The 27,486-nt window shown below is 41.4% G+C and overlaps 1 protein-coding gene across 2 annotated transcripts in view; it reads right to left on the bottom strand.

Annotated features, from left to right (window-relative positions):
- The window catches only part of LOC126235841 (DNA polymerase alpha catalytic subunit), a 330,143-nt gene that overhangs the window by 251,458 nt on the left and 51,199 nt on the right, over positions 1–27,486 (bottom strand). For both annotated transcript variants that reach the window (XM_049944704.1, XM_049944705.1), the window contains 3 exons: positions 22,996–23,144; positions 7,923–8,067; positions 7,437–7,601 (listed from right to left, as the gene is read on the bottom strand). In XM_049944704.1, coding sequence (XP_049800661.1) covers positions 7,437–7,601; positions 7,923–8,067; positions 22,996–23,144 — 459 coding nt within the window. The remainder of the gene's footprint in view (positions 1–7,436; positions 7,602–7,922; positions 8,068–22,995; positions 23,145–27,486) is intronic.

Genomic DNA, 27,486 nt, shown 5'->3' with positions numbered 1-27,486 from the left:
CACAAACAGGTGAATGGTATGGTTATGGGGAGCCCCTTAAGCCTAGTAATAGCATTTTTTTTTAATGGAAAAATTCAAAAAACAGGCTTTAAGAACTGCCAACAAAGAACTATTACACTGATGATATGTTTGTGTTGTGGAGACATGAAAGAGGTGAATTAGGTCATTTTTATTAATATCTCAGTGAGATTAAACCAATGATACAATTCACAACAAAAGTGGAAGTACACAGCAGATAACATTTCCTTGAAGATGCTGGCTTGGGCTACATGGTATATCAAAGACCCACACGCTACGAACATTACCTACATCGGGTTCATATTACCACCTACAACGAAAGTGAGATATTATAAAAATGTACACAAATATAGCAAAGAACATATATTAACCGGAGATGCTCAACATGGAACTGGAGTACCACACCAATGTGTTCCTGAAGAATTGATATTTGCCCACTAAGATAAAAGTGACGTGAAGACAGCCACAAAAAGATCTCAGTGATGTACAGGTGCCTGCAAAATCAAGGGTTTTCCTGCCATTCATTACAGATGTTAGTGGCTGCACACAAAATATCTAGATGAAACAAAACACCACTGTAATCTACAATGCACCTGGAGTACAGGAACACCTAAAGTTGGTCAAGGATGTTTGCAAACCACTGAAAAAGCATATATTTACAGGATCTCGTATAGTTCTGGAGATGCGCACATTTTGTTTCGTTTGGTTTAGGGCACAAAACAACTAAGGTCATAAGCACCCATATCACAACTTTAGATCATCAATAAGTAAAAGAACTTAAAAGCAACTATACGTTAAGCCAAAAGACTGTATGGTGAGCCAAATTGATGGAAGGAAAGTAAGCAAAGAACAAGGACTTCCTCATGGAGGAAGATCCACCAAATGTGCTGTAGAGACAGTGGGATTCCCGAACCAAAGATTAAATGTCCTTTTGCCTTACTGCTAAGATGGATAAAAAATAAAACATGGTTGACAGCCCACATGTCATTCTCTAAAACACCGAGTAACTCAGATGGCAAACATACCTGAGAACTTAAGTGGTTAAAAAAAGGGCATTCGGTCAGGAAGTGACAAACAGTCAAAGGTTGATGACAATGAACACAAGGCAGCAAAAGACGATGCCACGTGCCGACAGACAATACAGAGACCATCTGAAAGGAAGGAAGTGCTAGTGGACCAAGGTAGGAGGACTGCAGCCTTGGCAGCAGCCTCATTTCCCATAAAACTGAAGTGACCAGGTACCGACAAACATCACAGTGGTTTCCTCGACTGCGAGAAAATTGAAGTTTCCTTGGACCCATTGCGCTAAGGGATGGACTGGATACAGCACACACACGCTCTGAAGAGCACTGAGAGAACCAGAGCATACGACAATTAAAAAACCTGTGTTGCCAGATGTACTGGGTAGTCTGAGAGAGAGCAAAGAGCTTTGCCGTAAATACTAAGCAGTGTTCAAGAAACTGACACCAAAAATGGTCTGCGCCAATGATGGAAACACACCCGACACCACTGTCAGCCTTAGAGCAATCAGTGTACACAAAGGTACTATCGTTAAGTTCAATGGGAAGGTTGAGAAACTTACAGCAATAGATCGAATGCAGACTAGTTTCCCAAGGAAGCGAATAAAGTCCAAGACGAACATTTGCCGCCAAAGAAAGCCATGGTTATGAAGTGTTCCCAAGCTTGAAATTAGGTCACTGGAGCAATAACCGAAAGCGAACTCCAGGAGAAAACAGAAGAAGGATGAGCCCCATACTGGAGGTCAAAGGAGACATCAAAGAATGAGGCATAGGACGGGTGGGCAGGCATGGCAGACAAAACAGCATGCATATCCACTGAGGAGAACATCATGCCAGTACAACAGCGGTATTTTGGTAGCCTCTGTATAGAGACTATCACCGGACTAATGTAAAAGGTGATAGTAGCCAAACGGATTCCACTATGGTGGATTGTATTAAGACAGCACACGATGGACGTGCAGATGCACAAACAAAAGACGCCATAGCCTAGTTTTGAACAGACAAGGGATCATTACAAACAGAGGAGGGTGATCTGATTCGCTCCCCAGGAAGTACTGCTTAGAACATGCAGGAGACACAGAGACTGGGTGCAGCATGCGGCCAGGTAAGACATGCGAGAGGACCAACAAGGTTTTCTATCAAACATGAGCCCCAGGAATTTCATAGTTTCAGTGAAGGGAAGAGCAACAGGCCCAAGATGTAAAGATGGAGGAAAAAACTGATTGACCCTGTCAGAAATTCATACAAACTGTTTTGTCAGTGGAAAAGCAAAAGCCATTGTCAGTACACAAATGATCGGCCCATCACTGAAGACGCTGTTCAAGTACACAAGTCCATGGAGAACTGCAACAGATAACGAAGTTGCCTATGAAAAGAGAGCTGGAGATGTCTGGCAGGAGATAAGCCATATCAGGCTAATGGCTATAGTAAAGAGGATGACGCTCAGGACAGAGCCTTGAGATACCCTTTTTTGCTGTCCGACAAGGCTGAATCCACACGTACGTTGAAAACTCACTCTTTTAAAAATTCCTGAATGAAACGAGGCACATGGCCTGGGAAGCCTCACCTACATAGAGTACGGAGGATACCAGTCTTCCAGCAGGTGTCATAGGCTTTCTCGAAATCAAAAAACACGACCTCATTCTGTTATTTCCACAGAAAACCATTCATGACATGAGTTGACAAAGTGATGAGGTGGTCAACTGTAGAACAGCATGATCGAAATGCACACTGTGCAGTGGTTAGTAGACAGAGGTTCTAGCCACCATACCAACTGGCTATAAATCATATGTTCCATCACCTTGCAAACACAGCTAGTGAAAGAAATGACGCAGTAGCTAAAAGGAAGACATTTTTCTGGCTGGGCTTAGGTATGGGTATGACAGTTGCTTCACACCAGTCTGGGAAACATACCATCTGTCCAAAAGTGATTGTACATATCAAGGAGAAAGTGCTTGCTGTAAGAGAAAGGTCCTGCAACATCTGAATGTGAACATTGTCCGGCCCTGAAATGGAAGATCAGGATGAACCTAGTTCCTTCATAGTAAAGGCAGCACTGTAGCATTTGAGATTCCGAGAGAAGGGTAGTACCCGAGCCTCCTTCACTCATTTGCAAGGGAGGAAGGCAGAGTGATAGCGGGTGGAGCTTGAAATCTCAGCAAAATTGTGGCCCAAGATGTTGGAGAAGCTACAGAGTCCACAATGACATCATCTGCTACGGTCAGGCCGGAAATCGGGGGACGGACCTTGGTCCCCGAGAGCTGACAGAGGTTGCCCCACACAATGGAAGAGAGGGAGTGGAACTGTTAACAGAACTAGTAAATGAAATCCAACTAGCTTTTTTGTTATCACAAAGACACTGTGCACTCAACTGTTTATAACAAATACAGTTTCCCATCATAGGGAGATGATTAAAAATGTGGACAACACATCCCCTCACGTGATTCGCATTGTGGCACGCCCCAGTCTCCCATTGGACTTGGACACAGTGCAGTAAAGATAAAGTGCGAGGTATGAAACATTCTGCGGCAGCAAGGATAACGTTTGTGAGGTATCCTACCTGGTCATCATGACTGGGGAAATGATGTTCGCAGAAGGTCACCAGCGAGGAATAAAATCTCCAGTCAGTCTTAGAAAACTGCCAATTGGGTATGCACACAGATGGGGTCAGCAAAGGTATAGCACATAGGAAATTGTCACTCAAGAGAGAGAGAGAACGGACCACTCTAGAGACGACGGGCAAGGTGGGCAGTGCAGAATGAGAGGTCCAAATAGGAATGCGCGTGTTCCAGTGTTACGACAAATGGGGTTGAGTTGACTGAGAAGGTCAGCTAAGAAGATACCTCTTGGATAGGTCCTCAAAGAGCCCCTAAGGGGATGGTGGACGTTAAAGTCACCGAGCAGCATAGGGGTGAGGGGGTTGATCTCTAAGCTGGAAGAAGTCTTCCCTGGCAACACTGAATGACGGACGGACGTAGAGGGTGAAGTGAGGAAGGATAATGCGAACTGCAATAGCTTGCACCTGCATGTTAAATGAGATGGTTTAGCTATGAACATAATCCCTGATCAGCAGCATGACTCCACCACGAGATGGAATGCCATCCTGGAGGGGAGGGGTCAAAGTAGACCAGAAGGAAATATGAGAGGTCAAAGCGGTCAATAGGGCGCAAATTTGTTTCTTGGAGACAGATAACAAGTGGACACTGCAATTCCATGACCAGCCATAATTTCCCCTTATTGGATCTAATGCCAAGAACATACCATTAGAGAGGCGTCATAAGGCAATTGGGGAGGAGGAAACAAAGAAAGGGTAGTCATGTCAGCAGCTGCCAAGTGTCAGCCTACAATTGCCACAGAGCACAGAGGCTGGAAGATCTACAGAGGCATCAGTATTCTCACTGGGTGAGCCTGCGGAATCCAATGCAGAAAAATGGTAGGCGGTGTGCACTGGCAAAATGGAAGTCAGCCAGGTGAGGGGATCACGCAGTGCCACGCTTGAAGAGCATGGGAAAGGAGAAGACCATTTTCTTTGCTTGATTCCTTAGAGCCTTTGCAATTGGCAGACGAAGACTCAGACATTTATTGGCTAGAGGGATCTAAAAAGTCTTCGTAGGATTACTCCTTCTGTTCTTTCTGGCCTGCCAATTGTGTAGCAGGTGGATTTGCCACTGGAGGCAAAGATTTGTTGGCTTGCACAGCTGGAGGAGAAGAAGACAGGGATGCTACCGTGATACTCTGTGATTTTACAACTGCAGTGCTGAATTTTATGTCCCAAGTCTGGGTAGGCATCTCCTTCGTGGAGCGAGGCATAGCAAGAACAGTACTGTATGTGCCAGATTGTAAAATGCAGGGCTTTCAATTAGCCAACAACTTGCGAACGACAGGGTACGATACTTTTTCCTTCACCTGGACAGCCCGCTCATTGAGATACATGAAAGATTCTCTGGATGAGGCTGCACAGTCACTATTGCAATTTATACTGCGGGGAGGAGGAGGCAGGCAATAGCCCTCGTGAGCATACCTATCACAAGTAACTCATTTGGCCAAGTTTCAACAGGACATGTGAGTGTCGTCATAACACTGATCCTGGTGGCAGTACATTGGGTTTGGAATGTACAGTCAGACTGTGATGACTTCATAGCCTCCTTTGATCTCTGATGGAAGCACTATTGTGTCAAACATGAGGAAAAAAAATGCTGTAGGCACTAAGATTGCATCAATCTTTTTCATTAGCCGATGGACTAAAGCAACGCCCTGGTAAGGGAGGTTAGTTTGGATTTTTCCCTCATCAGACCATTGAGCAGCCTAGTGTAAATAACACCATGCGAAGAATTCGGCATTCGATGGGTCTCAACACAGACAAACAGTCATGGTGGAGCAAAGCTGCAAGTTGTTGCTGGACTTGAAAATCACAACTGGTCTCCAAAAGCAAAGTGCCATCATGTAAACGAGATCATTATTTCACAGGGCCTGCAATTCCTTCGACATCTTTCTGAATAATAAGCAGATTAACTGCGGCAAAGGACTGAACTTTCCAGTACATGATACCGTGGGGAACCGAGGGGCAACTGGGATATTCTTGGAATCTTTAGCCTCATTCCATTTACATTTAGTAGATGTCGACTGAGATGGTGATTAGCTCATTACGAAAAAATCCCCCAGGATTGCCAGTGGTTCCGATGGGATGCTCCTTCCAACTGCGGGGCCCCACTGAGGAGAGACAAGACACACGGAAAAGGAGAAGGTGCTGCAAAAGCTGGGGCCCCGTGGTAGCCAAGTATGAACTCACCAAAAAATGGTGAGTCCCCTGGGGGGACGTGTACTTGTGTACTACTATAAGAACTGCCAAAAAATGACTTAGAACACAAAAGCAACTGTAGAAAGAGAGAAACAGACTGATCAGCTGTTACGGAACATGCTTTGCAGCCAGGAGACCAAGGGATCTGATTCAATAAGACTTAAGGTACTGGCGGCTGTATGTGAACACTATGAAAAGCGATACAGAGAGCCCCTGAGATAACTAAACACCTACACAATTTCTATCAAAAGGATTGTCCGAGACTAAATGGCATCTGGATACTGGTGCGGAAGAAGAAATGTACCATTCTTTCACCATGGGGTAGCAGCAACAGCATTCAATACTGGCCAAGCGCACTGGAGTATTCAAAACATGTGACATTGTGCCTCTGTGTGGGAGTACTGGAAGCCACGATGTGCATCAAATCTTCTAAAATGGGTACACTCTTCAAGAGTTTCCTAATGGACGAATATGAAAGGTTGGGTTTCATCAAGAAATTCAACCAGCCATGGCATAATAGCCCAGAATTTTAATCAGTACAAATTTGCAGAAAGCATGCTATCTGTACAGAACAGGCAATGAGACATCTTCTAATTTGGAGGTTTTGGGAGGAATTAGGGTGAATTTAGTTAGCATAACAATTGAATAGGAATACTTAAATCAGTTCATGAAGATGTTCTACGTATACATTATGAAACAACTTTCCCAAAATGTCACATCCCTTTCAGCTGAAAGACATCCAGTTCCATTGTGCCCTCCGTCCCTACCTACCTTAACCTAATTAGATCAGTAAAAAGATGATTTATGATGGTATATGGAACATGAAGTGTCACTGAGACCACAGAAATGTTTTATATTGTGGGACAACATTGATGTCCTTATCGAAGTTCCGTAACGGATGCATTATTGCTTTTACATTTTAACAACCACACAAACACAAAGTTACACAATGATTTAATTTTTTGTGACAGTTCAATTCAGAATCAGTTTACCACACAAAATAAACTAAGCATCATAGTGAGATGTCACCTCAACACAAAAGGAACACGACTGCTCACATTAATAAGTTACTGTTTATCAAGGCACTTTTTAAACCGGTCTTTATGCTATAACGTGTTTTACACTACTCAGTTCAGTGGCAATACAAGGCATTTTACTATGGAGATAGTCTCACGCTCTGTTGAAAAATGTTCTCTAGAGCATCCGACAAATGAAACAAGACTGGTGCCACAAATTAGAGTAGTGTACTTACAACATCAGTTCAGTTGGTGGCAATTACCCTCAAAGTAAGCATCATTTGAGTCCACAGACTTCTGCATTTGTTCCTCCTACTTTTCAAAAACATTTATGAATGTCCTTTCCAGGGGGCTCCATATGGGCTGAGCAGTTTCTGCATTCCGGCTGCTTGTCAACTGCCATTGAGTTGATAAATTTGAATCAAACATGTCACATGTAATGACAGTTTAAGCTCAGGTAGCAGCTCTACACTTATATTTTACAACAAATAATTCCTTAGAAACTGAAGCAGTCTTGTATCTTATGTGATGAGGAGGAATTTTTAAACAAATAAAACAGATATGCCATTCATAAATACTACTAACTTCTTCTCGAGGTAAGAGATATATTTTTCTTTCTATATTCTTGACACTGACACAGCAGCTCACATATGTCTTTGCAGACTGTATGAACACTTTTCCAAAGAGATACACTACACCTGGTTGTTTGAATGGTTCTTCATAGGCATCCAGCCAAAAGAAACGAAGTACCTGCAAATTAAACAATGTATTTAAAACAAATCCGTTTTCAGAATTTAGTTTATCATGCAACGACAAATTTTATAGTTTAAAGGGGCTTAGGGACTTACTAAATACTGGCAAATGTGACAGAGAATTTGAGATGCTGTGAGTTTATAAATATTTGGGAATATAAAACCAGTAAAACATATTTAAAAAAAAACTCTTCCTTAGATTCTTTGATCTACGACAATAAACACAGTTATCTCCAGAGGCTCCACAGCTTATACTCCCATCTCATCACAATAAACATTCTTCAAAAAATATTTATCTCTGGTACTTCAGAAAACTTACCTCTTTGTTGCTGCCATTTCTAACAAGTGGTAATTCAGAGCCTGAAATGCTGACTGCAGCAGCTTCTGATTCTTGTTTTATATTATCTGTCATTGATGCCCATGCTGCTAATATGTTATCATCTCTGTTGTCAAATTCCTTATTCCTAAAAAAAAAAAAAAAAAAAAAAAAAAAAAAAAAAAAAAAAAAAAAAAAAAAAAACACTGAATGTCCATTCACAGCTTATAACGATCACTACATATACAAGTGAAGACAGTGTCACTAATTGTGAGCTTACTGACTCATGCCTGATGTCTTGAACACTTATACAAAGTTACCAAACATCTTCATAATGATTGAGCATGGACTGACTGAAAATGAAATAAAAATGTACAATTGTCAGTGTTATCATAAAAAGCCATATTTTTATAGAACTGAACATATATAAGTGATAGGGTAGCACTGTTAGTGGATAGCAGTACAAGCAAATGTGTTCTATGGCCGTTGCGAACCATAGAAAATAGTGGTTTGAAGCAGCAGCAGTTCAAATTTTCAGGAGGAGAAACATTTAGTGTTAGATATATATTGATCTCCAAGATCTACGATAAAAAATTTCCTAATACAACTTGAAACACTATCTAGCAAAACTATTAAAGAATTCCCATGTTTAATAGTAGTTCGCTTCAGATCGCCAACGTCAGTTAACTGAGACACAAAAAAAGAATACTGAAACTGGAAATGTAATTGCAGACTGGCTGTGGTATCATCCAGAGATCACAGTGCCACACAAAAGTCAGCAATGCATATTGATACCACAGGCATTAGAGGGGGCTCACAACAATCCACAATGACGTATGGGAAGTGCTCCTGAAGTCCATGCCTGCTCCCCAGCACTTTGGTCAATACAGAGCCGAGCTTGGAGGAGCTCAGCCCCCTGTTCAAGACCTCAGCTACAGCAGTCAACATTATCGTGTAGGACAGTGACAGCTGAAGCTGAAGTTTCTGACGAACTTCAACTTTAGTAAATTTCGCATTTTGTACTGCAAGAGAACAGATTGTTAATTAGTGCATGAAGTGATGCTTTGCTAGTCCATGACAGTTGTAGATGATCCAGTCCTCCTGTGGCAAAGAAGTGTGTGAAAATTAAGTAAATATTTTATTCAGTTATGTAACAAAGTGAACTAATATTTCATCTGTTCTAGGTGAGCTCTTCTCCAACAATCACAGAACACACAATTATGGCCAGACGAAGTAGCTTTCTCTGGTCACAACATTAAAAATTTCAACACACTGTAAATGTTTCTCAGATAAGCAACGATGGAAAAGATATCAGGAAAACTTTCAGTTCAACCTTAACTCACCTAAACACTGCTTGTCTAGAGGTCCGCAGAGAGATAAATGTAATACATATTAGGAAATGGATCACCAAAGAAATCGTAAATGGCAAAGAAGAATTAAAAGACTTGACATATGGAATAATCGGATCTACTGCCGGATGTTTGTGTCGCTCTGGCAAAATATTTCAGCCACATAACTCGTTGCCTTCTTCAGGTGCTACCTGAGACTGCCGTATTGGAGGATCTTCTCCAGTATTTATGCTCAGAGAGTGCTGGGCACTCTGTTTGCCATCCAAGCCCGCCTGGCGCTGCTTGTAAGGTGTTGTCTCTTCCCTGGTGCTCCCTCGGACGTCCGCACCTGACTTGGTCGCCATCTGTAGCAGCTCTCTGAGGCCTGTCCTGCGTCGGGCATTCCGTTCACAGTCCATGCCCGCCTGGTGCTGCTCCTGAGGTTTTGGCCCTTCCCTGGTGCTCCCACGGATGTCCACACCCAGCTCCTCCACCATCTGTGGTCATGGAAGCTGTCTGGGGCCAGACCCGCGTTTGGCGCTCCGTTCGTGGTCCGCATCCGCTTGGCGCTGCTCCTGAGGTGTTGGCACTTCCCTGGTGCTCCGGCAGACGTCCGCACCCCCATCGTCCACCATCTGCAGTTGTGGCAGCTGCCACTCCCTGCACCAAGTACCTATCCGCTGCAGATCTCCCTGCATTTTGCTGCAATTTTCTAATGCTGCAACTACTCTGTATACTACAGCATCATCCGCGAAAAGCCGCATGGAACTTCCGACACTATCTACTACGTCATTTATATATATATTGTGAAAAGCAATGGTCCCATAACACTCCCCTGTGGCACGCCAGAGGTTACTTTAACGTCTGTAGATGTCTCTCCATTGAGAACAACATGCTGTGTTCTGTTTGCTAAAACTCTTCAAACCAGCCACACAGCTGGTCTGATATTCCGCAGGCTCTTACTTTCTTTATCAGGCGACAGTGCGGAACTGTATCGAACGCCTTCAGGAAGCCAAGGAAAATGGCATCTACCTGGGAGACTGTATCTAATATTTTCTGGGTCTCATGAACAAATAAAGCAAGTTGGGGGTCTCACACGATCGCTGTTTCCGGAATCCATGTTGATTCCAACAGAGTAGATTCTGCGTTTCCAGAAATGACATGATATGCGAGCAAAAAACATGTTCTAAAATTCTACAACAGATCGATGTCAGAGATATAGCCCTATAGTTTTGCCCATCTGCTCGACACCCTTCTTGAAAACTGGAACTACTTGTGCTCTTTTCCAATCATTTGAAACCCTCCGTTCCTCTAGAGACTTGCGGTACACGGCTGTTAGAAGGGGGCAAGTTCTTTCACGTACTCTGTGTAGAATCGAATTGGTATCCCGTCAGGTCCAGTGGACTTTCCTCTGTTGAGTGATTTCAGTTGCTTTTCTATTCCTTGGACACTTATTTCAATGCCAGCCATTTTTTCGTTCGTGCGAGGATTTAGAGAAGGAACTGCAGTGGGGGTCTTCCTCTGTGAAACAGCTTTGGAAAAAGGTGTTTAGTATTTCAGCTTTACGTGTGCCATCCTCTGTTTCAATGCCATTATCATCCCAGAGTGTCTGGATATGTTGCTTTGATCCACTTACTGATTTAACATAAGACCAGAACTTCGTAGGATTTTCTGTCAAGTCGGTACATAGAATTTTACTTTTGAATTCACTGACCGCTTCAGGCATAGCCCTCCTTGCGCTAACTTTGACATCGTTTAGCTTCTGTTTGTCTGAGAGGTTTCGGCTGCATTTAAATTTGCAGCGAAGCTCTCTGATTTCGCAGTAGCTTCCTAACTTTGTTGTTGAACCACGGTGGGTTTTTCCCATCCCTCACAGTTTTACTCAGCACATACCTATCTAAAACGCATTTTACAATTGCCTTGAACTTTTTCCAGCAACACTCAACATTGTCAGCGTCGGAACAGAAATTTTCGTTTTAATCTGTTAGGTAGTCTGAAATCTGCCTCCTATTACTCTTGCTAAACAGATAAACCTTCCTCCCTTTTTTTATCTGTCTATTTACTTCCATATTCAGGGATGCTGCAATGGCCTTATGATCACCAATTCCCTGTTATGAGCTTACAGAGTCAAAAAGTTCGGGTCTGTTTGTTATGAGTAGGTCCAATATGTTATCTCCACGAGTCAGTTCTCTGTTTAATTGCCCGAGGTAATTTTCGGATAGTGCACTCAGTATAATGTCACTCGATGCTCTGTCCCTACCACCCGTCCTAAACATCCGAGTGTCCCAGTCTATATCTGGTAATTGAAATCTCCACCTAAGACTATAACATGTTGAGGAAATTTATGTGAAATGTATTCCAGATTTTCTCTCAGTTGTTCTGCCACTAATGCTGCTGAGTGAGGTTGTCGGTAAAAGGAGCCAATTATTAACCTAGCTCGGTTGTTGAGTATAACCTCCAACCATAATAATTCACAGGAACTATCCACTTCTATTTCACTGCAGGATAAACTACTACTAACAGCGACAAACATGCAATACTACTAACAGCGACAAACATGTCACCACCGGTTGCATGCAATCTATCCTTTCTAAACACCGTCTGTGCCTTTATAAAAATTTCGGCAGAATTTATCTTTGGCTTCCGTCAGCTTTCAGTACCTATAACGATTTCAGCTTTGGTGCTTTCTATCAGTGCTTGAAGTTCCGGTACTTTACCAATGCAGCTTCGACACTTTACAATTACAATACCGATTGCTGCTTGGTCCATACATGTCCTGACTTTGCCCCGCACCCTTTGAGGCTGTTGCCCTTTCTGTACTTGCCCGAGGCCATCTAACCTAAAAAAACCACCCAGTCCACACCACACAACCCCTGCTACCCATGTAGCCACCTGCTGTGTTTAATGGACTCCAACCTATCCAGCGGAACCCGAAACCCCACCACCCTATGGCGCAAGTCGAGGAATCTGCAACCCACACAGTCGCAGAACTGTCTCAGCCTCTGATTGAGACCCTCCACTCGGCTCTGTAACAAAGGCCCACAGTCAGTCCTGTCAACGATGCTGCAGATGGTGAGCTCTTCTTTCATCCCGCTGGTGAGACAGGCAGTCTTCATCAAATCAGATAGCCGCCGGAAGCCAGAGAGGATTTCCTCCGATCCATAGCGACACACATCATTGGTGCCGACATGAGCGACCACCTGCTGATGGGTGCACCCTGTACCCTTCATGGCACCCGGAAGGACCCTTTCCACATCTGGAATGACTCCCCCCGGTATGTACACGGAGTGCACATTGGTTTTCTTCCCCTCCCTTGCAGGCATATCCCTAAGGGACCCCATTACGCACTTGACGTTGGAGCTCTCAACTACCAGTAAGTCCACCCTCTGCGACTGTCTGGATCTTGCAGACTGAGGGGCAACCTCTGGAACAGGACAAGCAGCAATGTCCGGCCGAACATCAGTATCAGCCAGAGACAGAGCCTGAAACTGGTTCATCAGGAAAACTGGAGAGGCCTTCCGTTCAGCCCTCCAGAATGTCTTTCGCCTCCTGCCATACCTCGAGACGACCTCCCACTCTACCATGGGTGAGGGGTCAGCCTCAATTTGGGCAGTGTCCCGGGCAGCCACAGCCGTAGTCCGATCGGGGGATGCGTGGGACGAGCTGGCCGTCCCCGACAAAGCCCCGTACGGACCCACACAGCGATGCCCATTGGCAACAGCCTCAAGCTGTGTGACCGAAGCCAACACTGCCTGAAGCTGGGAACGAAGGGATGCCAACTCAGCCTGCATCCGAACACAGCAGTCGCAGTCCCTATCCATGCTAAATACTGTTGTGCAAAGAACGTCTGAACTAATCTACAGAGAGCACAAACAATTTGACACAAAATTTAAACGGTTATTAAAATACAAGACTGCCTAGTAAATGCACTAATGCTACTACTTGCGCACTGCTGACACACTGCTCAGCGGCAGAAGGCTAACTGTACTGTCAGTAACGTCAAAGACTATTTGAAAGAAATAAACAAATGACAGACGACTACGCGACTTTACACGTCACAGATATTAAAATGCAAATCTGCCCCTGCTAATTACACAACTACACAATGATTTGACGGATTTAATTAAACAAGTGCGCTAAGAACACTCAAATTTTCAACATGACTACTACACTTACATGAACGCTAAATAAGCCACTTGCTGCTACTTGCGCACTGCGCAGTGCTGGGAAGGATAGGGGGTAGGATATTTTTCATTTCAGGGCACAATGAAAGGTAGTTGAAACCATGGCGGAGAATGTGATTCAATTGCTCTAGTCTTGGGTGGTACTGAGTCACGAGGGGAATGCTCCTATGTGGCCAGATAGTTGGACTTTGGGAAGTAGTGAGTGACTGGATAGATAAAGCACAGAAGAATTGTTTTTGTACGAGGTTGGGAAGGTAATTATGGTTTGTAAAGTCCTCAGTGAGACCCTTAGTATATTTTGAGAGGGACCACTTGTCATTGTAGATGCAATGACCGCAGGTGGCTGAGCGGTGTGGAAGGGACTTCTTGGTATGGAATGGGTGGCAGCTGTTGAAGTGGAGGTACTGCTGGTGGTTAGTCGATTTGATATGGACAGAAGTATTGATGTAGCCATCTTTGAGGTGGAGGTCATCTAGGAAGGAGGCTTATTGGGTTGAGTATGTAAAATTAGAGAGATCTGAGCGCACACGGAGGCTTTCCGGCAGTCTTTCTTCCCGCGAACCATACGCAACTGGAACAGGAAAGGGAGGTAATGACAGTGGCACGTAAAGTGCCCTCCGCCACACACTGTTGGGTGACTTGCGGAGTATAGATGTAGATGTAGAGTAGGACCAGGTGAAGTAAACGGGGAGAAGCGGTTGAGGTTCTGGAGGAATGTAGGTAGGGTGTCCTCACCCTCGATCCAGACCACAAAGATGTCATCGATGAATCTGAACCAGGTGAGGGGGTTTAAGACTCTGGGTGTTTAGGAAAGATTCCTCTACACGGCCCATGAATAGGTTGGCATAGGATGATGCCATGCGGCTGCCTGTAGCCGTACCCCAGATTTGTTGGTAGGTAATGCTTTCATAGGAGAAGTAATTGTGGGTGAGGATACAGCTGGTCATGGCAACTAGGTAGGCGGTTGTCGGTTTGGAATTTATCGGACATTGGGAAAAGATAGTGAGCAATACAGGTAAGGCCACGAGCATTAGGGATGTTAGTATAAAGAGAGGTGGCAACAGTAGTGATGAGCAGGGCACCATGAGGTAAACGAACAGAATGACCTCCTCAAAGCCAACCAGCATGGTTTTCGAAAACATCGATCATGTGAAACCCAGCTCGCACTTTTCTTACACAACATACTGAAAGCTTTGGATCAAACCAACCAGGTAGATCCGTGATTCTCGACTTCCAAAAAGCATTTGACTCAGTACCGCACCTACACTTATTGTCAGAAGTATAATCATATGGGGTTCCAAGTGAAATTTGTGTCTGGATTGAGGACGTTTTTGTAGGGAGAACACAACATGTTATCTTGGATGGAGAGTCATCGTCAGATGTAAAAGTAACTTTGGGTGTGCCCCAGAGAAGCGTGTTGGGACCCATCCTGTTCACGTTGTGTATCAATACCTCGCAGGCAACATTAATAGTAAAAATCAGGTTTTTTGCAGATGATGCAGTATTATAATGAAGTACTAGCTGTGAGAAGCTGCATAAATATTCAGTCAGAAGATTTCAACATGGTGCAGATATCGGCAACTTGCTCTAAATGTTCACAAATGTGAAACTGTGCACTTCAAAAAATGAAAAAATGTAGTGTCCTATGAATGTAATATCAGTGAGTCGCTGTTCGAATCTGGCAGCTCATACAAATACCTGGGTGTGATAGTCTGTAGGGATATGAAATGGAATGATCACATAGGTTTGGTCATGGGTAAAGCAGGTGGTAGACTTCGGTTTATTGGTAGAATACTGGGGAAGTGCAATCAGTCTACAAAAGAGATTCTTTACAAATCACTAGGGTGACCCATCCTAGAATATTGCTTAGTGTCTGGGACCCAAATCAGATAGGACTAACAGTGGATATTGAAAGTATACCAAGAAGGGGAACATGAATGGTCACAGGTTTGCTTAATCCATGGGAGAGTGTCACAGAGGTACTGAAGGAACTGAAATGGCAGACTCTTGAACCATCCCAAGAAAGTCTATTAATAAAGTTTCAAGAACCAGCTTTCAATGATTACCCTAAGGATATGCTATAACCCCCTAGATATCGCCCATACAGGGGGCTTGAGGATAAGGTTAGAATAATTACTGCACGCACACAGGTATTCCAACAATTCCTGTACTCCTTACGCTACCCTGTGCCATGTACCTCAGAGAGGTTTGCAGAGTATAGATGTAGATGGAGAATTGTGGAGAGTCAATGGAGGACATGGTTGTATCTTTTATATAGGAGAGCAGGTTGTGGGTAATAGGGTGAAGATGTTGGTCTACGAGAGTAGAGATTCTCTCAGTGGGGACACAGTAACCAGCCACAATGGTGCATCCTGTGTGGTTGGATTTATGGACTTTAGGAAGCATGTAGCAGGTAGGAGTGCAGGGAGTGGTAGGGGCAAGGAGAAAGATGGATTCCGGGCAGAGATTCTGGGAAGGGAAGGGCCTAAGGATTTGAGGAGTGACTGGAGATCCTGCTAGATTTCTGGAATGGGCTCACTGTGGCAAGGTTTGTATAGTGGATGTATCCGACAGCAGACAGAGTCCTTCTTCCAGATAATCTTTGCGATTTCAAACAACATTGGTGGGAGCCTTTATTTGCAGGTAGGATTATAAGACCAGGATCAGCTTTAAGATGGTGCACTACGGTTCTTTCTGCGGAAGTAAGGTTAGTTTGCATGTTGAGGGATTTGGGGAATGATGGTGAGGCAAGGTTTGAGGTTAATAAATTCTGGAAAATTAACAGGAGGTGATTTGGTGGCAGGGGAGGGGGGGGGGGGGTCGATCATGCTTGGATGAAGGAGCAACCGAGTTAGGCAGGGTTGGTCTTTGGTTGAGTCTGATTTGTAGGGTTGGTGGCGTAAAAAGGGTTTCCTCTGTAGGGGCCAAAAGAAAGAGAGGAGGTCTTTAACAAGTCCTGCATGATTAAATTTGGGAGTGAGGCAAAAGGTGAGGCCTTAGGAAAGGACTGATATTTCTGCAGGGCTAAAACTTTTGGAGGGAAATTTCTTGACTGTGTTTCGGGTCTGTTTAGGTTCTGGATTGTGTGTGGTGGCGGGAGTGAGTTTTGGAGGGTGAGGTAAATGTAGCAGGTCTGCAAGACAGGGTTTGTCAGTTATGAGGGGATGTGGGGGAGGTTTAGTGGTTGTTGTAGAGGCGGTGGACACTTTCAGTCCGAGGCGGGATTAGGAAGAGTTTTTTGAGGTGCCATTGTGCATGATGCTCTAGTTCCAGGAGGGAAAGAGTTTCCGTGTATGTTATGGGATCCAGAAATTTGGGATTGCATAGCAGGAGAATTTTATGGATGGAGAGAAGATACTGCAAGGAGGTTTGCACTGAACTGATCCAGTTTTTCAGGACCATGTTGGTAAGGCTAAGGACTGGTGGAATCTGAACAGATGGAGGTCATCGTGGAAGGAAGGGTGGCAGCCGGAGATGGGTAATTTGACAGTAAGGACATTTGGTGGGAATCCATGAGCCAACCAAAAATGCAGGAACAGTATGAAGGACTGGTTTATGGTTAGGGATAAGGAAACATTTCTGTATTTCCTGAATTGTTATTTGACTCTCCACAACAAATAAGGAGTCTGATTAACTCCATAATGACTCTCCACAACAAATAAGGAGTCTGATTAACTCCATAAGTCCCTTTGCTGAGAGAGGTGCTTATAGCAATGTTAGCCATCCCCGTGACGTAGATGGAAGGTTCAAAGATCCGAGGTGGTAGAGGGGGGGCAAAAAAAAAAAAAGTGCAAACAACATAGAATTACGTCCAAAAAGATTCACAAAAATACACCCAAATACATGGGAAAAATCGCGAAAAGGATGAAACAAATGAAATAAGAGGAAAAGAGATGAAATCTGACGGAGTACATCGATAGTGAAAGGCGAAAACCAAATGAAATTTGTGTGAATCCACTAAGAGGTCAAAGAAAACACATAATTTTTTTATGTGGGTTGCAGGTCTACTGCTTAGCCTCAACCTTTGTTAGTCATTATCCTTACACATACACCAATGCACCCACCTTTTTCTTCTCTCCTTTTCCGTGTTACACCCCCCCCCCCCCCTTCTGCATCTAACCTCCTGACTGCATGGACCTTCCCAACAGGGTAATTTTCTTTAAAAGTGATCAATCTGATGGTGAACTTTTCAGTACATTTACCAAAGCTACTGTGAAAGATATAGAAAATGTAATACAATCACTAAAAAGTAAAACAACAGCAGGATGCGATGGGATGGGCTACCAACAAAAGTGTTAAAAACAGTCTCTAAAATAATTGCACAGCCACTATCTACAATAGTTAACCAGTTCCTTCATGAAGGTTACTTTCCAGACACACTTTAAGTAGGCAGTAGTTAAGCCACTACTCAAAAAAGGCACAAAAGAACAGCCTCTCTTCTTCCATCACTGTCAAAACTATTTGAAAAGGTAGTCACCATACATACTCAAAATTTCACAGAAAAATTGAAAATAATATCAAAAAATCAGTATGGATTTCAAAAAACAAAACCACAGTATCTGCTACACACCAATTTACAGATAAAAGTAACTCTCCTCTAGACAACGTACTGCAAGCCACAGGTATTTTTTGTGACCTATCAAAGGACCTTGATAGTGTGAACCACTCCTTCCTAATTTGTAAACTGGAAAAGTATGAAATTAGGGGCACAGTATTAGAATGGTTTAAGTCCTGCCTAACCAACCAAAGACAAAGAGTGATTAGATCATCAGAGAGAGGAAATTACGCTTCAAAATAGAAAATCATTTCAAAAGGTTCTGTCTTAGGTCCCATTCTGTTTCTGTTTTACGTAAATGATCTACCACTTAATATTGACTGATACTCAGTTTTATTCGCAGATGACATCTGTAATCATTGAAAGTAACAGCACTGACAAAATTACCCAAACTGTATTAAATAATATAGAAAAATTAGATACCTAGTTTGATTTAAACAGGTAAAAATTAAAAATGGAAAAGACTCAGTTAATGCAGCTTAAAACAAAACAAGCAAAATTGAAAGGTATTCAGACCAGTCACAGAAACCAGGATTTCCAGGAAGCTAGCTGTGTGAAATTTCCAAGAATGTAATTGGATAAAAATCTATCATGGGGCTCACATATATAGTACCTTGCAGATAAATTAAATAGCCTAGCATTTGCAGTGAGGATATTGTGCAATGCTACACATATGGACTTATGAACAGCACTATATCATACCTACATCGAGTCAGTAATAATGCATGGAATTGAATTTTGGGGTAACTCAAACCATGTGTGTCGAATATTAAAACTTCAGAAAACCATTCTTGGAAACCATCCTAGGAAATATGGACAATGTAGGGCAAATAAAATCATGTCGCCCAGTCCTATAAAATCTAAGTATATAAAGTGTTCCCTCATATCTATGACCTGATTATCTTTATACATAGTAATCTTAATTTATTTGTAGCAAATTATTTTCAACAGGATTACAACACCAGAAATGAAAATAATTTTATGCTGCCCACTCACCGCTTAAAACTTTATGCTCAAACTCCACAGTGTACTGCTGTGAAAATTAATAACAAAGTGAAAGGAAGAGACTTGCTCAGCATAAATTTAGAAAAAACTGAAAAAAAACCTTAAACGAGAAACTAACAAAGAAAAGTTACTATTCAGTAGAAGAATTCATGAATAACAATCTGAAAATTTGAGCAGGAACAAGCAAGTACTTAGGATTGTTAATTAGTAAAAGTTTGTTACTTTTGACAAAGAATTAATAATTGATTAATTAATTATTCAGCACTGTGTATTACATTACTGATATTATAAGGAAAATTGGTAACCAGTTTTTTTTTGTTTTGAGTGGTCTCCTGTACATTAAGTCAATGACTTGAAACGGTGTGTTATGATACAATCAACTTCTATTCAAAACATACATTTACTTACACAAGTACCCACTTATGCATGCAATATCAGTTAACTGGTTCCTTTTTTTAATTTACACCCGAAATTGCAATTATATATTGACAGTCAAGGCCACCATTAATTGAAAGTAAGGTAATACAGTTTGTGGTAGACAGCTTCCACAAGCAAATCCCAACAAACCTAAAACGCAAAATCGCTGCAAACTTAATATCACTTTCTATAAGCAGCTTCTTGAAGTAATACAGCTATCTCTCAGGTAAAGCAAGAGGTCAAAACAATTCAGTACAAACAGTTTCACCAATTATTAATATTTAATCATAACATCAGGATAATTAATTAATCACATTTAACACATGCTGCCATGATAAAATAAGACTTCAGTTTCATATCCGTCAGAATAAATGCTATATTTTGCTGCATTACACATAATTTAATGTGGAACAAACATAGTCCCCCTACAAAATTTTCTGCCAATTTCTTACTACATTCTGATGTCATTGCAGCACACACTCATCTTAATAACCAGTAATAATGTGCAGATGAAGGCTCACATAGTCAAAAATAGTTAGTCTTTAGAAAAGTCCCCATGATGTTCCTCATAATGGACATCATCATGTAAAGCTAAGTCCAAAGAACATCAGTGTAAAAGAGGTGCAGTTCCATATAATTTTGTATTGACAGAATCACTATGTGCAACATGAAGTATGGGCCTCTATATAAAAATTAAGTTTACTCCATTTTTATTGATTACGGAGTAATCTAGTAAGAACAAAAACAAGTTTCCAAAAAAGTTAATTGCTTTCTAGCATAGAATCATAACATGAAATAGAAAAGGGGCTTCCCATTTAAAAAAAAAATGTGACCCATTTTCACACATTACAGACCCATATAGCATGAAATAATTTAGTAAACTGCACACCCCCCAAATCTGCAATAAGTATAAAAACAGTTTTGTCTAAGGTTTATTTTTCATGATATTCCTCTGAAAAAGTTAAAATGGGAAGTTCTGTGTTATATATAAACCAACCTTGAATCATAATTGAATAACATAACTGTACCTACAGACAACGATATTATAAACCATTATGAAAGATGAGAATTTGTATTAGCATCAGAGTAAGACTCAAAGAAATGGCACACACAGATAAGACTATTAAAATCCAAGTTCTTAACTCTTGAAGCATTCACGGCTGAGTGCCGAAGTTCAAAGTGCTCCTACAAAGCAGTGGAGTTCACATAAAACTAAAAAATGATGCTAAAACCCAAATTGACAGTAGTGAGATTTTTGGGATAAATCAAAGTATATACAAATGGATAACCAAATGGGAAACTGAAGTGGTTTATTTGCAGTGTTGGGCAAGTAACTCAAATACACAAGAGACATAAATTGAAACTGTATGCAGACCTTTTGGCCAAGAAATGGTGACCTTAAATATATGACTGGGTCCTTCTATTGACCATCGCTCACTCCAAAAATGTAACTAAAAGCTTTAGAGAAAGCCTCAGTTTGCTAGGACATATGTTCCTCAATCATACTGCCATTATTGTAGGAGACTTTAAATGTTGAAAGATCAGTGAAGATAATTGTAGTTTGTAAGAGGTGGGCATGACAATATCCTGTAAAGTAAGACTGAATGATTTTCATTTATAATTAAGAAGTTGCTCTACCAAGATGTGGTGTGGAATCAGTTAACTAAATGCTTTCTCTGAAAATTATTTTGAACAATAGTTCAGAAGTCCACTCACAAATGAAGTATATTACACTTAATGGCAGCAAAAAGACCCGATCCTTTCGATGTTTTAAACTGGTATCGGTGACCGTGAGGCAGCTGTAGCAACAATGATTATCTTGGTACATAGGGACAACTAAAAGAAATTGAAAGATTCGCGTGTTCAGTAAACTTCTACAGAAACAATGATTACTTAACAAGAGTTGTAAAACAAAACACAAGACTATAAACAGAGAAACACTGAATGGAACATATTTAGTTGTCAGAAGGGCAATGCACGAATCCTTCGATGACTAACATAGCACAATCTTATAAAAAGAGCTCTCACAAAAACCAATGAAATTATGGTCACATGTGAAGGCTAGACACAAAACTTATTGTCCTGACACTCTTGGATTATACAGAAACTGACAATGACAATAGCAAAGCAAAAGCAGAAATTCTGAACTCTGTTTTCAAATGTTCCTTTACAGAGGAAGATACAGAAGTACCACTGCCCTAGTTTAATTCTTGTACCATTAAAGAAATAAGTTGTACAGATATTACTGTCAGTGGCACTAAGAAACAGCTGAAATCACTAAAACTGAACATGGGCCATGGTCCTGACTTAATTCCTATCAAATTCAACACAGAAGTTAACCAAATATACTATAGATCCCAAAAAAACTGTGCCCCATGGTCGAAAGAAAGTGCATGTCACACTTGTCTATAATAAGGGTAGCAGAATTGATCCACAGAGCTATTATCCAACATCACTGACATCCATGTGGTGTAAAATCTGAGATAATATTCTGGGTTCCAGTGCATTAAGATATCTCACAGAAAATTACCTCTTTCACACCAACGAGAATGGATTTCAAGAACACCAGTCATGTGAAGACCAACTTATTCTTTTTCATGCAACACCATATACACCACAGGTCACGGCAATAAAGTGGATGCAGTATTTCTTGACTTCCAAAAATAATCTGAGTACCACACTAGTATTTATTAACAAAATAATAATTGTATGGGGTACCAAACAAGATTTGTGACAAAACATAATGTAACTGGATAGGGGGTAAAAAAAAACTACTCACTAAGAGGCAGCAAAAGAACACAAATATAAAAGTATAGAAATTAACAAGCTTCCAAAGACAGTGGCTTCTTCTTCTTGTGGCAGCAGGGTTGAAGGAGAAAGAAGAGGGGTGGAGGAAAAGGATCAATAAGATTTACGAAATGGGGAGAGATGAGAAAAGTTGCCCAGAATCCAATGTCAGGGAGAATTATCATATGGATGAGAAGGAAAGACGCGTGATAAAATCTGTAAATGGATTGAGGGTTTCTTGGTTGCGATGACACAGCATGTTACCTTTGATGGAGAGTAATCAACATATGTGAAAATAACTTCAGGTGGGCCCCTTGGTAAGTGAAATGGGATCCGGAGAAGTAGAGGCAGATAAATATTAAGCATTCAACAAAAATGCATGGATTAACACACCAGATCCCTTAAACCAAAACTCTAAAAAAACATTACTCTAATTATTTTCTATGTAAAATGCATGCCACATGTAGAAACAAAGTGAGGAATAAATTAAAAGCCATAAATTTTGACTAACCAAGAACTGTTTAACTTCAGGATGTTTCACTGCTAATATATTCTGTAATAAAACACAACCAAGTACAAACGTGAAGCCATGCTTATGAATGGTATTTTAAACACAAATTACAGTCAAAGCCTGCTGCATATATGAGCTGTAAGTTGCTCATCTTCCATCTTACCAATTTTTCCATTGGACATTCACAACAAGTTACATGGACACTTCTTTCCGTTTTTTATGTAATTAATACCTTTAATTGTATGTTTCAAAAGTCCATTTTGCAACACAAGGTACATCAGCCACAAACCTGAAATTCCTGTCTGTTGGATCCGGTTTTTCCAAAGGTAGCTCAGGGACTTTAGGTTCACATGCTGCAATATTACTTGTTATATTGTCTTCAAAACCTCTCTCAGTGCCATTTTCTTTTATATTATGGGAATCACCATCATCAATCATCTGTAACAAAACAATTGTTACATTTAATCAAACAATGGAAAGTCCAGGATGGAATAACAAGAATATGAAAAGGACAGATTGCTAATCACATTGAAGAGGCATAAGGTTGCAGACAGGCACAATAGAAAGACTACTAATCATGTAAGCTTTCATATAATTAAGTCCTTCTCCTGAAATTGCGCATGTGCTCGCTCTCTCTCTCTCTCTCTCTCTCTCTCTCTCTCTCTCTCTCTCTCTCTTTCTCACACACACACAGATATATATATTCATGCCAGCACAACTCACACATAACTGCTACTGTCTCTATCAGTGACTACAATATAATGGTCTTAGTTATGGAATAATGGACTTGGGTATGGAAAAGGACACTAGAAAATTCACTTGGGATCTGGTGAAATGGTATGCGACAGCTCACTGAGTTACACAAATGCATTTCAAATAACTGTTGTTGTCTCATTTCTTCTTTTTGCATTTAGAACCCACGCATAGCTACAGGTCTACTGGACACAACACTATTAACCTCCATTTGAGTAGAGGCATCAACTTCCGCAATAGGCTTTTTGAGATATATATTTAAAAAAAAAAATTTGAAAGTGAGAGGTAGCATGCTCTACATTTTTGCCTCACCTTACAGAACATGCTTTGTTGTGTTTAGCTCCTGTATCTTCATTTCTTTGAGGTAGATACTGCAGTCTCTATTCCAGACCATGTGATCCCCACACACTTACACAGAGCACAGAGATGAACAAATGACTCCTTCATGGGCTGCCTCACCACATTTGTCAGACGTGGCTTCTCCCTTACATACCAGAAAAGTGTGCCCAAAGAGCTGGCATTTGAAACAGTGCATACAAGGCCTCACATTTAAGTGAAAGAAACCTGTCTTTATATGCTCTAAATTGTTGTTCTACTGACATAAGAATAAAGGAATTTGGTTTGACCACTTCAGTTCATCATCTACCCATTTCATTACATGTTGCATGTCAGTGACATCTTCTTCCTGAGTCAACTCATCTTTCATTTCTTCTTTGGTAATATCTGTAGATCTCTGAACAATACAACATCTTTGCTGTAGTTCAAGGTGTCGTGCAACTTTGTTCCAATGGCATATTTCCCAAGGCATTTAGCAATCTGAAGGTCTGTTGCTTGTTGGGAACTAAGGTCTGTTGCTTGTTGGGAACTACAAGTTCCAACCAACAATGTCCTATTTCTAATTGCTTTATGGATTTTAAAGTTACAGCAATGCTGTCTACATTCTACCAAATGTTACTATTAACAGAAGTATTTGAAGAATCTCTGTGTCAGGACAACTGGCTACAATAGTCCTTTTTAGGTTGGTTGTTGATACCCACAAGCAGTACACCTATATCACTAGGAGTTGGTTACGTTTAAGTTTGAGGGCTCCATCTCAGTTCCACGAGCAGCTAGGCAAATAACGGTCCACTTAGAGCCATACTTGCTTGGGTACACCTTATATAACTGAGATGTGGCAGGTTCACCGGAAGTTGACTGCTAACTACTGTTCTGCCTCAACAGCCATGCATCTCCTCAACACAGGTTTTTTCCAACCTCATGATCCGAGTGGTTAAGCCAAGATTCTTGTACCTGGTGACATACAACTTTTCACCGTCGTGCCGAACTATCGTCACTGAAGCACGCCCCAGCAAACAAAGGCTTAGCTCTATAGGGTGGTTGCCATTTAGAAAGACAGAGGGCTGTCGGAAGGGTGGGGCCGCGTCGGAAGGGGTGGGGCTGCGTCGGAGGGGTGGGGCCGCATCGGAGGGGTGGGACCGCGTCGGAGGGGTGGGGCCGCATCGGAGGGGTGGGGCCGCGTCGGAGGGGGGTCAGAGAGGTGAGAGGGGCACACACATGTGGCTTCATCAAAAACATCATGAGTGCAACAAGCATTACCACCCCTACCTCTGTAGGTCAGCTATTAGCAAGCAATATGTCTGAGTCAGTAGTTTCATCTTTTCACTACCATTTGAAAGTGTTGCTACCATCATATGTCTGAGTGGCATTAAGACAAAAAACACATATTATGAATTTTGTGATGGGTCATTAAACTAGGTTCTACATTGTGGTCATAACCAAACTTTCACTAAGAGGGACCCATGAAAAACAATTGATCGTAGGGCAATGGCACTTAATGGAAACATTTGCAAGGACATGTAGAAGAGAAATAAAGAATAAGCCATTGAAAGAAATACATTTTAATTTTCACTTAAGAGGGTAACATTTGTAAATTGCATAAGTAAAAAGTGGTAATACACACTGATCACAAGTTTGGTTTTGAAAAGACTTAGTTTACCACAAAGAACTCCATGTCAGTTTCCTACAGCTGTTAATTTCTTTTGCAGTTCATCTAGTGCTTGTCTTCAAATGCCTTAAATACGTAATTCATCGACTGGTTCTATGACTTCACCATTAATTTGTAATATTTCACTTTTAATGTGTTCATTCTACATTATTTATTCTTGTTATTAATGGTTTTAAGGCCTGCTTTCAGCAAACTTGCACTACAAAGTTCTTCCATTTATTGCTGAAGTTTATCTCCATTACAGGCAAACAACATAACGTCATTAGTGAAATGGAAGTGGTTCATGTATGGTCCAACCTACAACTGCCTTGTTTAATAATTTGATAATTTTCTCAAGGATTTCTGATAACAGTTTTAGTGATAAGTAATTTCCTTGCCAGAGTCTTCTTTCAGTTCTGAATTTGTCACTATCCCAATGAAGCCTAAGGGAAGAATATACCTGTCCCCATACCTATTTGTCTCTCCCCCTCAAGTAAAGTACAAATGCAATTGCAGGCTTTCATGAACAGTATTTACATCCTTGGTGAACTGAATTTACTTATATGGGCTTTACTACTAAATATAACAAAGAGCAACCCTTCCAGCTCTGTAACACATGCCAATGCCAACACCGTAATCTAATGATCCCACTATTCCGTGTCTACATAAAAACAGGTCAGCTCGTCGAGTTCAAAAACCAACAAAAAAGGCATTTATAGCCTCTGACGATATCTTCGGTATTAGGAGACAAAAATATTTCTTAGTCTATACTGTAATGCCCGCATAACTACAATCATTAAGAAAGGAAATAATAATTTCAAAAAGTGGGATTATGCTATGTAATCCTCTGTGTGTCTATCAGCATTATTAAGATCCTGACTGACTGACTGATTTAAGAGATTGCAGCAATATCAATGTTTTATAACACATTCTCAGACTTCTTGCTGCATCAATACAGTGTAAACTTCAAGGTTTCGACAATACCTCCATCGTCTTTGTCAGGAGCAACTGACTGTCAAAACTGCTTATATAGCCCATAGGTGGTTTCTGATTGGTTGTAATTACGTAATGCCATCGCAGATGGTATCAACATCTGTGCTGGTAGTGCCATTACTCCAGCCATAGTGTGAACATTGCAACTAATATCTCTGGCTCTTCTCTGCATTGGGAGCTCACTTCCATGTACCACTAAGATTGATCCACTATTATGGTTGAAGATCTTATTTCTACAGCCTCTTAACGACAGAGTCCCAGTGTGTAGAATCCTGGGACAAAACTTTTGTTTCATCAATTAGTATTTTATGTTCGTTTGTGAGGCTGTGCTCAGCAACTGCAGATTTCTCCAGTTCTCAATTTTTGATATGCTGTTGATGTCCTGCACAGCAGTAAGAAATGGTGCGGATGAACTGACCGATATAATTGCTTCCACATTCACAAGTCATGTTGTCAGCCTTGAGACCCCTGGTATTCACAACATCCCTTATGAGTACGAATGCAATTACACTGGTTAGTCAACAAACACCATTTCTGACTGCTGTGCAGCTTATCAGAAATTGAGAACTGGAAAAATCTGTAGTTGCTGAAATAGGCTCACTAACAAACATAAAATACTTTTTGATGAAACAGTCGTTTTGTCCCAGGCTTCTACAAACTGGAATTCTTAATTAAAGAGGCTGTAGAATAAGAATGTGTGAAAAGATTTTCAGGCATGACAGCACATATAATCTTAGCGGTGCATGGAAGCAAGTTCTCAATGTAGAGAAGAGCCACAGACATTCGTTGCAATGTTTACGCGACAACTGGAGTGGTGGTACCAGCAGCCCAGACACTGACACCATCTGCAATGGCATTACCTAATTACTACTCAATCAAGTGCCGTCTGTGGGCTATATAAGGCCACTGCAGCAGGAGTTTTGACAGTCAGTTGCTTTTGACATAGGCAATGGAGGTAACTGTCAAAAGCTTGAGGTTTTACCCTGAACTGACATAGCAAGAAGTCCAAGAATGTTTTATAATTTAGCCATCATGAAGACTTCATTCACA

The sequence above is a fragment of the Schistocerca nitens genome, chromosome 2, assembly GCF_023898315.1.
Source record: "Schistocerca nitens isolate TAMUIC-IGC-003100 chromosome 2, iqSchNite1.1, whole genome shotgun sequence".
Lineage (NCBI taxonomy): Eukaryota > Metazoa > Arthropoda > Insecta > Orthoptera > Acrididae > Schistocerca > Schistocerca nitens.
Note: the sequence above shows the minus strand (reverse complement) of the source record. Positions and strands in the feature narration are given on the sequence as shown.